Genomic DNA, 15102 nt, shown 5'->3' with positions numbered 1-15102 from the left:
TGACCCTGACTTGTCATTTAACGGAGAGAATATGAATGGCTAAATTTGGCATCGTTTCTGGAATAACTTTATTTACAACAGCAATGTCCTTCCTTCCGACAAAGATTATTTATTTGAAGCTGTTTTCAGTCCAATTGTGTGTTATGGTGTTCAAGGTAAAGGATTACATCGGTGAAAGCTGATGGAAAGAATTCTGTTTTTTTTATTTTTTTTTTATTAAGAACCTTTTTCAGCTTCCCCCGTGACACCTAATACATATTATCGATTGAGAACTTGTTTTGTTCAAGTTTTCACCTTCGGCCTTCATGCCAGTTACTGCATTAAATTTCTAAATTTGTGTTCTCACCGCCTTTATCGTATTCTACCTTTGGAAGTTATTAAAAGAAACGCATTTTGGTTCAAGAACTGGATTGATTTGGCGGAGAAACGCTCGTGCGATTTCGATTCCAACTTAAAAAATTTGGATAAGTGGAGTGCTTTATTAATGGGCATCAGACAGAGGATAGTCGAATGTTATCGGGAAGAGCGTGTGCGGTCGGCTCGACGTTCAAACCTTAAAACTTTTACAGTACTCCCCAAATTTATTAAAGTATTGCCCGTAATACTGAACTTTCAACCATTCAGTTAAATTGGTTTTTCAAGTCAAGATGCGGGTTGCTCTACCATAGCCAACTCCTAGAGTGAAAGAGAGGTTTCAATATGTGCTTTGTGACAGGGAAATATCACCATACGCTGAGCAGAACCAAGCTACTTGAATTCCTGAATGGTAAGAATTACTTAATACTGATCGAATTCTGGTAGCAATTTTGGTCTTATCGTTATGAACTAATTAAGGAATTAAATTATGATTAATAGTTTTTTAATACAAAAAACTGGTTTCTTACTACGTATTTAATTCATACAATTATTTTTAAAATTATTGCATTTTTTCACGTATATATACAAAATGGTTCTTCTTATTTTTCATTTAATTCTTCAATGTTTTCGACCTTTTAGTGTTCAATTACACGGTTCATTCGTACATTTTTGTTGGAGAAGGTATTTAGCTTGAACTTCCGGCAGACGGTATTTTGCTGTATGTACTTTGTTTTGTATACATTTCTTCTTTTGTTGTTACATAAACATTATTTTGATGATGAAGAAATTGACCAAGACGATTAATGTGTTTGGGATCTGGTTTCTGGTCAGGTAGAGAAAGAAGTCTTGCCCAGCTTTCGGCCTTTATATAGACCATCATCAGAGCAGCATCCAATTTTTCAGATTAACATTATAGAAAGACGAAAAAACCCCGACGACATCGACTACGTACATAAGGTTGGCATCGAAGTACATAAGGTTGGTGGAAATTACGACAAGTTTTTTGACTCTTTTCAAGGATAGTGGTCTCCCCAAAATGCAGGTTCAGTCCATGAAGAAAACGTTGTGCGTAGGAGGTAATTCACTCGCACAGTTCCAATCCACTGCCCCCACGATTAATAATAATAATAATAAGATTATTCGGAGATCGTGAGATGCGGTCTGGTGTGACGTATGTTTTAGAAAAACATTTTCTTTATCATGCCAACGTTTCCATGTTTATTGAGATCATCTTCTGGGCCTGGGATTTATAAACATGGTTTAAATTATACAAATACGTGTAGGATGAGAAAAAAATGAATTTCTACAATGCTAGAAATTTTAGATTAAAAAAAACGAATTTATACAATACTAAAATTGTTAGATAAAAAACTGAATTTATACAATTCTAGAAAATTTTAGATTCAAACTTGATCAAACAAAATAGATCGATACGTTGGCACGATAAAGAAAATGTTTTTCTAAAACCTATGTCACACCAAACCGCAACTGACGATTTCCGAATAATCATTGACTAACGGTCACTAAACACCACACATAATAATAAAAAACTTTATTATTATTAAATTCACTAATTTCGTGGTCCGCTTGACCAATTAATTTATTACAATTAATTAAGGTTTTTAGTAGAGATAAAAAAACTCAATGGTACGAGCGAGATTCGAACCCACGATCTTCGGCTAGATACTCCGCTGCTCTACCACTTGAGCTATCGTGAACTCGATCCACTCGACACTAACTTCCCATCTCAACCCCACCTTTTTGAATTTTCCTGACTTTTTGCCATTTTTGAAATGTCGTGTAATCGGATTGGATTCTCGACGACAAATGAAATGGCCACGGAGAGCTTTATTGAAGTATACTTCATTTTAAATCATTAAATTCACTAATTTCATGGTCCGCTTAACAAATTAATGTATTACAATTAATTAAGGTTTTTAGTTGAGATAAAATGGCAAAAAGAAGGGAAAATTCAAAAAGGTGGGGTTGAGATGGGAAGTTAGTGTCCGAGTGGATCGAGGTCACGATAGCTCAAGTGGTAGAGCAGCGGCGTATCTAGCCGAAGATCGTGGGTTCGAATCCCGCTCGTGCCATTGACTTTTTTATCTCAACTAAAAACCTTAATTAATTGTAATATATTAATTGGTCAAGCGGACCACGAAATTAGTGAATTTAATGATTTAAAATGAAGTATACTTCACTAAAGCTCTCCGTGGCCATTTCATTTGTCGTCGAGAATCCAATCCGATTACACGACATTTGAAAAATGGCAAAAAGGAGGGAAAACTCATAAGGTGGGGTTGAGATAGGAAGTTGATGTCCGAGTGGATCGAGGTAACGATAGCTCAAGTGGTAGAGCAGCGGCGTATCTAGCCGAAGATCGTGGGTTCGAATCCCGCTCGTGCCATTGACTTTTTTATCTCAACTAAAAACCTTAATTAATTGTAATTATTTATAATTTTATATAGATGACTATTTTCACCATGTTAAATGTGTTTGCCTCTACCTTGTCCTATGCTTAGTCAAAGAGCAATTACTTTACTTAAAACAAAAAAATGTTTTTTAAATTCACATACTTCAGTGTTACATTACTTTTTTAAAATAAATGTTTTAAATAAAATAACTATTTATTTAGAAGATTTATATATGATGTGTGTCATATCGCTTCGGGTATCTTCCATACTTTTACAATATTTTTTTTAATTTAAAAATATTTTGATCGATCCAGATTTGATCTGATTTGATTGATCCAGATCAATCCATTTCGTTTGACACACTGACACTAGGTATCGTGTAAAAATATTGGGTAACACAGCTTGACACACACAGTGAATCAATTTTAAATTATAACCACTTGTAAAACATTATCTTGATGGACGTCATTTTGTTTTTTATTCAGAAATGCCCGTTTGTTAATTTATAGGGTCGACTGGGCTTGGTTTTATGTTAAAATCAATATTTCATCACTTTTAGAACAAAGATAATTCCTTAATTTTATTTTCTGTTATTACTGATAACTCCAACCTACCTTTGATGACAGTTTTTTCAACAAAATTGCTACACCTAGTTCTTCCAAACGAAATATTTACGTGATAAAATAAAGTTAATTTTGCAACCGCTTATACGGAAATAATTATCGACTAATATTGAAAATTAGAATTTGTACTTTATCGTTTTTTTACTGCAATTTTGAGATATAGAATATATATTCTGAAAGATATAGTTGTGTCTAAACTTTAATCAAGTCCATGCCTCATTTTCAATTTTTTATTGTCTACTAAACAATTCCATTTTCAGCACTGGTGTTCTACTGAAAACCGTATATCTTAGAAATAAAATATAAAAGAAAAACATAAGAAAATATAAGAATATATGCTTTGGGGGTTATGCGTACGAAAAATAAACTTTTCTTAAAGTTCCGAGGGAATATTACTCAAACTTAAACCCCATATATCACGCTTAACCACATTGTAATTTATTTTGTATTCATCGACAGTCACAATTCGTCTAGAAGAAATAAATCGTCCGGTCCTGTAAACGTTAACAACGTCTATGTAAATAATTGGACATTTGCGATAAACCGTTCAAAACCCAAAGTTAGATTTTTAAGCAATTTCCGTTACTTGAAAATTTATTCTAAAAACATGGGTGGGCTACGTAAAATATACCAAGGCGAAAATTAAATACTGCCAAAGATTCGTCAAATTATTCTCTGCCGAGATATGCCCCACGAATGGTAAATTATCGCAGATGAGTCGAAGAATTTCTTCTTGTGAAGAAGTCGTACATACATGGAAGACTTAACTTGATTAAAAAAACAAAAAAACATTTCAAATATTAAATAGCAACTGGTAAATTTAACATAATTATCATTTGGAAAGGCTTCAAAATTAAATAGATATAAATTTAAAGATTAAGAGACAATTTCATTGTAAAAGTATCGATTTATAGATGGGGTTAGTTTAGAAAACAATTTTTATTATATATAAAAAATTATATTTTTTCTAATTTAGTTAAACATTTCCGAAACAAGAGAGATTCATGTATTTTGTGGAAAGAAATGCACACAAAACTTCCTAAAACAGTTTTTTGGATTTGGATTTATACAGACTAAAATCAGCACATTTATTCATAAATAATATTACCCTCGTAACAAAATATGTATGTATTATAATTTAATGCCTCCTTAATTATAGAGTCACAGGAAATAAAGTTAGCGGTGGGTCAACCTCCAATTAATACGGCCTAAGTTAGGCTTAGGATTAGTGTAGTTGAGTGGGACAGACAACCAAGGGCGACGAGGGTGGCGGTGTGCGTCGATGAGGATATCTCTACGGCATGGCCGGATCTTTAGAAAATAATTGATTCTTTCATCTAATAAGGTAACAGTGGACCCAAAGAAATTTGGAGGTGTTCCAGAATTTACTGTTTTTTCAAGCTGTCGGAATCAGGAAGCGTAGATAGACACTAGTTCTAAAGAAAGTTTAGCTTCTAACAAAAGTTTATTTAGATTTTAAGATAAGTTTCATTTCGTCTGTAAGTTTGTTCTCAATTTTTTATAGTGTTACTCGTAGAAAATTATTCGTTGCTTTGTCCTTGCTGTTGTTGTTTGTTCCTTGCTTGATAAATGCGTCTTTTTGAGTGTGTAAATATTGTGTACTATTTTTTCAATTAATTAATCTTTATGAAAAGTATTGGTTGAGATAAAATAGTCAGTGTCACGAGCGGGATTCGAACGCACGATCTTCGGCTAAATACGCCGCTGATCCAAAAACTTGAGCGATCATGACTCCGATCCTCTCGGACACTACCTTCCTATCTCAACCTCAAATTCGAGAGGTGAGGTTGAGATGGGAAGTTAGTGTCCGAGCGGAACGAAGTCACGATAGCTCAAGTGGTACAGCAGTGGCGTAGTTAGCCCAAGATCGTGGGTTCGAATCCCGCTCGTGCCATTAACTTTTTTTTCATCTCAACTAAAAACCTTAATTAATTGTAATTATTATTAATAGTGGGGGCAGTGGATTGGAACTTTGCGAGTGAATTACCTCCTACGCATAACGTTTTCTTCATGGACTGAACCTGCATTTTGGGGAGACCATTATCCTTGAAAAAGTGAAAAAACTTGTAATTTCAACTTATCCAACTTTATGTACTCACTAAAAACCTTAATTAATTGAAAGATATTAATTCGTCAAGCGGACCACGAAAACTAGTGAATTTAATATTAATAGTTTACCCTATATGAAAATAAGCTTACTATACTATAGTATTAAAAGTTTAATATATATTTTTTTTCTAACGTCGTATTACCATTATATTTCTGAACTGCCATATTTGTCGTTTTTTCTAGTTCATTATTAAAAACCTTTAATTTTTCTTGAATCTACCCATCGTTCCTGAAAAAACGATTAAATGTTGTCAAGCTTTGCGAACTTGCTAATCTAATTTTCTGTAAATATTCTATACATTTACTCTTCTGATTATATTTACAATCATTGATAATTTAAAAAAGCTTAACTTTGGTATTAAAGTTATGCACATCTCTTTATTCTCAGAAACTATATCATATTGCAAAGTTTTTCTATTAAACCCAACCATCTCATCACCCACCCTACTCTATACAATTTTTAGACATGGATAATGCGAACAAGAATGATGTTATTTTCAAAAAATCGTTTCCATTTGATACATACATCAATTTTCTATCGTAGTATTTATTTAACCATCATCAATTATATTTCTTATGAATTACATTAGTAATGCGACCAGTTAATTAGCCGTCCATGTTAAACAAGATGTTTATTAAAAACTCCATTGTTCTATTAAAAGGTTTAATGGTATTTTACATGTAACATAAATAAAATATCTTTCATTTTGATATCATTTCGTTAACGTGTTGTAAATAGTTAAGGATAACAATTTTTCTGGTGTTGATTTCAGTTCTTGGATGATGGGCAAGCGGAGGTGTTCTAATGGTTTGCCGACTGGGCGGTCATTTCCGTAGCAAGATTGAGCGGTGTGTCGTTATGGAGCTGAACGACACTTTTAACTTTAACTTATCCGAAGCGTACCATATCCTCCTGGAGCAGCGCAACACGGACCACAATGTCAACCCTTTTACAGAAGCGATCCTCATCGGCGTGTACGGCTTCCTCATAGTGGTCGGCCTCCTCGCCAACATCCTCCTGAGCATCGTCATCGCCCGGAGGCCGCAGATGCACACGGCGCGTAACCTTTATATAGTCAACCTGACGATATCCGACATCACGTTATGCCTCATATGCATGCCGTTCACGCTCGTTGCGATATTGAGGAGGCAGTGGAACCTCGGTCTCGCACTTTGCAAACTCGTACCGGCCTTGCAAGGTACCAACACGATGGTTTCCGTCGGTACCATCACAGTCATCGCATTGGACCGGTATTACACGATAATTAAAGGTCAAGACGGGCCTACTACAAGAAGAAGGGTCATCGTTTCCATCGCCCTCGTCTGGTTTTTCTCAGTCCTAGTGAGCTTACCCCTCGTCGTTTTCCAGGTAAGTGATTTTTTTCTATTTCTTGCTTCAACTATTAAGCATCGTCTCACAAAATCCCTTGAAAACCGTGATGACCGAATGGTTAGGGCGTCCGATCCGTATTTACCACGTCAGAAATACTGTGTTCGAATTCCAGCCATATCCTTGCACTTTAATGGTCTTTAAAAAAAGAGTTTGCAAATGTCTACAAAACAACCCATTTTACACTCTGGATGGATTTTTTAACGGAGAGGTTGAAAAAATGTAAAATAATAAAATGTACATACTTAAGGATGTAAAATATGAGTATTCAAACAAAATGTAAATCTTGCTCACGAATAAAAAATATTCATTCATTCATATTTAAAAATGGAATAATCTGGGAAAAATGTTAAGTGTAAAGTGGAATAACTTTAGTTACTTACTTTACATAGATTCAAAACAGTTTTTTTAAAAATATGGTCCAAAAAATTTAATGCGTGTTCTTGGAACAACAAAACAAGGATAAAGAAACATTGCAAGAATTTAAAAAATAAAAAAGTGAATAAATCGCTTACAGAACCTTAAAACCTACCTTTTGAAATTGAAATAAAAAGTGAAAATATCGAGTTAGTTGATTTTTTCAAAACCTGGATTACCAGCATCAACGAACAACGACGGGGGTCGCAATATCTTTGGCAATGAAGTGCTTTAACGTGCGCACCTGGCACATAGGCCTTATCACACGTTTAGTTTCTCAAGTCAGGAGTGAGTCCACATATGGTGGATAGTGTGCACTACCGAACAACAGCTATTGGGTTGTCCGGAAAATAATGCAGGATTTTAAGTTTTCATTAAAAAAAATCTATATAAAATATTCTGTTTACGTTTACAGGATTACTCATTTGTATGAATGTCAACACTTATTAATCCTCTTCCAAATGATATTGTTTGTTTACCTCTGTAGCATTCCGCTACTTGGAAATAATTCAGTCATCCTTATAATGTCAAAGCGAGAATTTCGTACGATTTTCTTTTACGAGTTTAAACTCGGCCGAAGCGGAGCCCAAACGGCTAGAAACATTAACCAAGTCTGGGGCGAGGGTTGTGTTAATGAGTGCACTGTGCAAAGGTGGTTTAAAAAATTTCGGGAGGGAGATTTCAGCCTTGAAGATGAAGAAGGTCGTGGAAGGCCTTCCTCTCTTAATGATGATGTTCTGCGATCAGTGGTGGGTGCAGAGCAACTCAAAGTCAGTAAAACGACCGTCGCTGACCACCTCAAGGCGATTGGAAAAGTGAAAAAACTCGAAAATTGGGTTCCACACTCATTAAACGATCGCCAAAAAAATCAGCGCTTTGATGTTTGTGCATCACTTCTTTGTCGAAACAAAAATGACCCATTTCTGGCCAGAATTGTTACATGTGACGAAAAGTGGATTCTCTACGATAACACTAGACGTTCTGGACAGTGGCTCGACAAAGGAGAAGCTCCAATACATTTTCCAAAGCCCCCAACTCATCAAAAAAAGGTAATGGTTACGGTATGGTGGGCTTCATTTGGTTTAATACACTACAGCTTCTTAAATCCTGGCGAAACCATCAATGCTGAATCATACTGTAACCAAATTAATACCATGCATCAGAAATTGGCAGTAATGAAGCCCTCTTTGGTCAATCGGAAAGGGCCCATTTTGTTGCATGACAACGCTCGACCACATGTGTCACGTGTAACGTCACAAAAATTATTGGAGCTTGGCTATGAAACTTTGCCTCACCCACCCTACTCTCCGGACCTCTCGCCTACTGACTACCATTTTTTTAGACACCTGGACCACTACTTAGAACACATAATATTCAAAAATCAAACGGAACTGGAAAATGCATTTATTGACTTTATCAATTCTAAAAATTCTGAATTCTACTCAGACGGAATTAATAAGTTACCAACACGTTGGGAGAAATGTATTGAGAGTATGGGAAATTATTTTGATTAAAGAACATTGCTTTAAAGTAACTAGTTTCTTTTTTTTTGTTTAATACCAAAATCCTGCATTATTTTCCGGACAACCCAATACTTCTCTAAGTACTGGTCAGCTGCCTTACCACTAAACCATTACGAGTTCACACCCATACAGCTGGACTTGGACTTGGAACGATTTTTCGCTGCCCCGTAGTTCAGATGGTTATGCACCCCCCGTCTATGCAGAAAGGATCTGGTACCCTAACTCCTGTGTGCCTCAGATAAAGCGCCCGCCTCCGCGGTCAGCTCGCAAGCGAACAACTCCCATAACGCATGTCGAGGGACTGGGTAGGCGTAGCCTTTGCATCCACGCACGCTGTACACTTCCTTCGTCCCATCTTCCAAATGCGCACCAGGAAACACGAATACTTGGGCTTTAGAGTGTGTTAAGTTCTCAACGCTATAGGATTATTTTCTGCCTGGAAACTCCCCTTGCAACCAAGGGTTGGGAACGGTCTGTTGCAGTCTACTTGCATCACTCTCTGCACAGTCCCGGGAATTGGATTTTTTGGCCTGGATTTGGAATTTGATGGAATTGGATTGGAGCAACAAAGAACATTATGCATCCAATGTAGTCTGAAGTAATCCGTATTTACAAATAATGCTTACCGGAAAACAGAAATAGCATGCAAATTAATTCAAAGCCAAGAAGAGAAAAAGGTCAAAAATCAGTCATAAATCAATATTCCTTTACCCTTGATATCTGAAACTTTTATAAAAATAAATATTGTTCGCATTGTAGATTTAGTTTTTCAGCAGGTTTTTTTAGAACATGTAGTATTAATATACTGATTGAAATGTGAGAAAAAGAATTTTTTTTCACATTGTTAGATCAATAATCGAACTTTTTTCATTTTAATTTCGATAGCATATAAATTATTTAAAGAAAATTAATATTTGAATATATACGTATAATCTTTATTGTACTATTTTAGGTCAATTTCAGAAGGTTTCGGATTTTAGGACCCCTCCTGCCGATTACGTGATAACGTGATAGATTCCGTTTCGACGAATCACTGAAAAGTGGTTCGGGCCAGGTGGTGTCAATTCCACCAGGATTCGACCATTGGCTTCGAAGAAATGAAAGCCGTAATGTGAATGGGTTGAACAAAATGCCAAATGGGCCGTTTCGGACCATCTGGTGGTACGAGCGAGTAATACCTTTTGGACTGTGTCGTTACCCTTAGGACATTTGATTAATAAAATGACTGACTATAATAAAATTCAGTATCAATCAGACAAATCAATGAGTGATAAGTAGGTACATAAAGGTGGTTATATTCATTAATTATACTTAGCATTTAAGTTATGTAAGTCTCTAACCAGTCATAATTAATAGAAGAGTTGTAATCGGTCAAAATATCCATGGCAGGCGAATCCATAATTAAAGTTTACCTCTACAAGTACGTATCACAAATGTAAAACAATTCGTCAGAAAATTCATTATTAATTTTATCTTCCACATACTATCTTATGTAATAACGCATAGGACTTGGGCCGATGGCGGAAATTGTATAAAATACCCCGTTGACCACAATTTAGATTAGTTTATTGTAGTCAGTGTTGGGCAAAAATTGTCATGTCTGATTAATGATTCATCAACTGTTAGTCATGATTGGTAGTAAGTGACTATTTAGTCATTAGTCGCCATATGTGATTGATGAATAAATTAGTCATGACTAGTAATTAAATACGAGGCATGACTAATTTAGTCACAATATAGTTAGTCATGACTAAATTTCGGTAAATCATGTTCAAATGGGTGCTCAAAAAATGAAAAATACACTTCATCACTTTTAAAAAATTTTCTAACAGAAATTTATTTCATCAAAACGAAAATCCTTCAACACCTTATTTAACAAAAATCAATCTTCCAATTATAAGTAAAACTCCGTCGTTATGAAAAGCCAAAAAATAATGATAATTATAATAATAATAATAAAATTTAAAAAAATCCTATAACAAGCTACGCTTTGAAAAGTAAATATGTTTACATAACCGATCAATGTAAAAAATATTTCTTTGAATTAAAATTTATTCCACTTAAAAGGAGAGATTTCTACATTATTTGGGAAATACACCATCTAGGGGTCTTGATTGTAATAAAATAGACATGTAGAATAATTATGTAACTTTGGTTTTCGTTTATGATAACACTTTTTGAAGGTTGGCCTTGAGCACGATTCTTATCTCAAAATTTTTATCCGGAGTCGGTTGGATTTTGGTAAGTTGGTCATTGTAGCCAGAGTTGGGCAAAATCAAACTACTTCAATCATGATTAAGAATTTTGTTTGAAGTTTAATCATGATTGAATTAGTCATGAGTAAATTAATCATTATGTGATTTAATCATAATTAATTCAATCATGAGGTATGACTCATTCAATCATGATTAAACTTCAATCAAAATTCTTAATCATGATTGAATTAGTTAGATTTTGCCCAACTCCGATTGTAGTGAACAGGTAGATGGAGGAATATCGAGTATTCCATCTACCACACAGTATTAGTGTGATTAATTTATGTTGGTGTGAATGTATTTATTTGTGTGAATGGAGCGGGGCTGATGGTGAAGTAGCATCTCGATCGCCATTCATGTTGCGTGAGTGACTTAGGTCTACGGCGGAAAACTTTTTAAGTACCCCATCGACTCTTAATTATAGTAGTCTATTATAGGGAACATGGAGGAATATCGAGTACTCCATCTACCAAACAGTATGCCTACGATCAATGTAAATAGGTATGAATGTATTTATTGGTTATTGGTGTGCGCGCGCGCTGGTGTGTGTGTGTGTGTGTGTATATCGAGCGTGTTGCGATATTTTGCTAGTGCTTCGGGGCTGAAATAACCAAGCTGTCGGATGCCCGTGTCAAAAAAAAACAACGCATAAATCAAAACTGTATATTAAATGTACAAAATAAAAATTTTATTGAGCAATTTTAGGCTAATATTTTCATCGAAAAATAAATTATATTTGCAAAACAATCTTCAATTTGTCCTCAAAACTACAAATACAGATTGGCATAATGAGAAAAATGGGGAGATAAAAGACAAAGAAAAAGGTAATATTATACAAATTTACTTTTGTATTAAAAAATACATTATACATGTATGCATACGTCATATTTGTAAGTTTGAAGATTTATTATATTAACGTGAAAACCTTTAAAGCGGAATTTATTTTGTGTGTAAATAACAATTAGCATTTTAAATTTTCTCCTTTTATTAAATTTTTAATTTTGGCGAACGAGCCAAGCCCTCTCACAGATTTCTTTTCTCCTATTTCGCTTTCATAAGAAGCATAATATTATACATCTCTCTTTTGTCCTAATATAAAACCAAATTTAATTTAAAAAAATTCTGTGTGATTTTTTTTTTTTGATAATCTTATCCAAAGGATAATATTTCACTTACACCATGTACTCATGTTTCTTTGTAATTTCCTTTATGGCAAGCAAAATAATGTTTTTCATTTTTTTCATACCTACTCAAACTTTAATTCTTTATTTTGAGCTTATATTTAAGAATATTTTTCAAATTATATCAATTTTATTCATTTTTTCAGTTTTCAAAGAACTGCTAGCTTTTTGTTTATTCAACATCTCCACTCTATATATTATGTACTTGTTTTTTAAGAAAACAATTTCTTTTGAATATTTCCTAGGACAGGAATATTACCTACACATCATTAATCTTCAATCGCCAAATGATGTGCTGAAATAATTCCTTGGGTTTCAAAATCTAATTTTGTATGAAAAATCTGAAATATGGTCAATTGGAACATATTCTATATTGTATGGACCGGTTGTAGATTTCGTTCCACTATCAACTGTTAAGTTTGATACGTTTTCAGTATTAGAAGTATCGACCACTTTTTCATTTACGAACACCCTGGATCAAGGTATGGTCTTGAAGAAAGCAAATTTAGTAGCCAATGCCAAGCTTACGACCTATTTATTAAGGTTTTAAGGTCATCATCAGCGTTTATATGAAAACATATTTGTACAATTGATTAAACAATCAGATTCAAAATTATTTATTTACGGTATTTATATACATGCATGTTCATACTTAGGAATATCGAGTACTCTGAAACCCGCAAATAGGCTAGGCTAGGATTTTCAGAGCCTTTTCACTACGTGTGGGAGGGCTAAAAATGTAGAAATAAAATCCCAGAACACAACCAGAAAGATCGCCAGACTTCCTACAGAAAAGCTAACTTTAAAAAAAATTAATTATGTAAATAAATAAAATATATAAATAAATAAAAATAAAAACGTGATGGAAAAAATGTGAGGTGACAGCAATAGCCCAGGCAGCTAGCCGGCCGGGGAAAAAAAAAAAATATATATATATAATGTCTTACAACGTAAATGCTTGGAAAACTGGACCTCAAATACCCGACCCTGAGATATTTAACAATCAATATGACTATATAGAAAATAACCTTAAATATGCCTCTAGATTGACATGTAGAACCTCTTTTATTATTCTTCTGAGTAATTGAGACTCTTTGTCAATTTGTTCAACATTCGAAAAGTCAAATTTATGCCTACTTGATATTGAATGTTTTGATAGTCCGGTACCACGTCTGGATTTATTGCCACAATCAGAAACATGATCATAAATTCTGGTTTTTATTCTCCGTTTTGTTTGACAAATGTTTTTGATTGGACAATCACCTCACGGGAAAGTATATTGAACATTCGATAAATTCGACTTTTCTTCCTTATCCTTGAGCTTAGTATTTACAGAGCTCATTTTTTTGTATTTGTAACAATTATTGATGTGAGGTAAATATTTCTTTATCAAATATTTTAATAATCTATGAACCATTGTCTTTGGGTAGTTGTTTTTTCTTAACATACGAAAAGCTCTCTCTTTCACTTCAATCCAGAAGCATGTGCTGCTTAGTGACAAATCTATGTATAAAATTAATAGTACAATTCAGTTTTTGACCAAAAGAGTGAGAAGTAAAATAATTGAAATATCCGTCAGATCTGATTTACCTCCAACATCTCTATATCGCAATACCATCAACTTGCATGCATATTTTGTTATCATATTTAAAATAGCCATCCATACATGAGAAAATCAGAAAATTAAAATATTTGATAAAGAAATATCTACTCACATCAATTATTGTTACAAATACAAGTATAAATTGAGCTCTTTACATACTAAACTCATGGATAATAAAGAAATGTTGAGTCTATCGAATGTTGTACATTGCTTCTCGTTAGACAAATCCCAATCAAATGTATTGGTAAAAAAACAGAGAAAAAAAACTAGAATTTATGGTCGTGATTGTGCCAATAAATCCAGAATTGGTACTGGACTATCAAACAATTCAATCTCAAGTAGGGACACATTTGACTTTTCGAATGTTGAAATAATTGACAAAATTACAAAGAGAGGTTCTACATGTCAATCTGGAGACATATTTAAGGTTGTTTTGTTCTATGTAGTTATATTGGTTGTTAAATATCTCAGGGTTGGGTTTTTGTAGTTCAGTTTTTCCACCATTTAAGTAGTAAAAGATTTGTGCGGTGATTGGTGAACGTTAGTCGATGATTATTCGGAAATCGTGAGATGCGGTCTGGTATGACGAAGGTTTCAGAGAAACACTTTCTTTATCTGCCAACGTTTCGATCTTTATTGAGATCATCTTCTACGATGATGTAAAGAGGTAAAGTATTATTACTGACGCTCTTGTTTCTAGCATGTAAATATGTGCGTACATGTATGTGGACAGTAAAGAAATAATTGTGAATCTGATTGTGCTGAGATGAAAAGTCGATGTTTTGGGGATCGAAGTGACGGTGGCTCAGATCGGTGAGAGATCGGGGTAAACTTTCGAAGACCGTGGGTTCGAATTCCATTCGTACCTTTATAACCCCACTTTTTTAAAAATCTCGAATTCGTGTTCGAAAATTAGTAATTACAGATTAGAAGTGAAACCGATAAATTAGTAATAGTTGAAATAGCAATTATGTTTTTATAGTTTTATAGAGTCCTGCAGAATTTTACATACAGCTTGCAGGTGGACTTCGGTTCAGCTAAGTACTCATAAAACCCACATTTTTTTTTATTGATTGGTTTCAAAAAAGAGTAATGAATGTCATCGACGCGTAAGTAAATTATTACAAATACTTACAGATTATAAGTAATGACCTAACCAACAGACACATGTATATATATATATATATATATATATAAACTTTAATTCTT

The 15102-nt window shown here is 34.1% G+C and overlaps 1 protein-coding gene across 2 annotated transcripts in view; it reads left to right on the top strand.

The window, feature by feature from the left end:
- LOC106670192 (neuropeptide F receptor-like) overlaps nucleotides 1–15102 on the top strand; it is a 381879-nt gene that overhangs the window by 50908 nt on the left and 315869 nt on the right. For both annotated transcript variants that reach the window (XM_014400295.2, XM_014400297.2), the window contains exon 2: nucleotides 6298–6893. In XM_014400295.2, the coding sequence (XP_014255781.1) occupies nucleotides 6330–6893 (564 nt within the window). In that variant the 5' untranslated portion in view covers nucleotides 6298–6329. The remainder of the gene's footprint in view (nucleotides 1–6297; nucleotides 6894–15102) is intronic.

Source organism: Cimex lectularius, unplaced genomic scaffold, assembly GCF_000648675.2.
Source record: "Cimex lectularius strain Harlan isolate CLEC.00 unplaced genomic scaffold, Clec_2.1 scaffold134, whole genome shotgun sequence".
Lineage (NCBI taxonomy): Eukaryota > Metazoa > Arthropoda > Insecta > Hemiptera > Cimicidae > Cimex > Cimex lectularius.
Note: the sequence above shows the minus strand (reverse complement) of the source record. Positions and strands in the feature narration are given on the sequence as shown.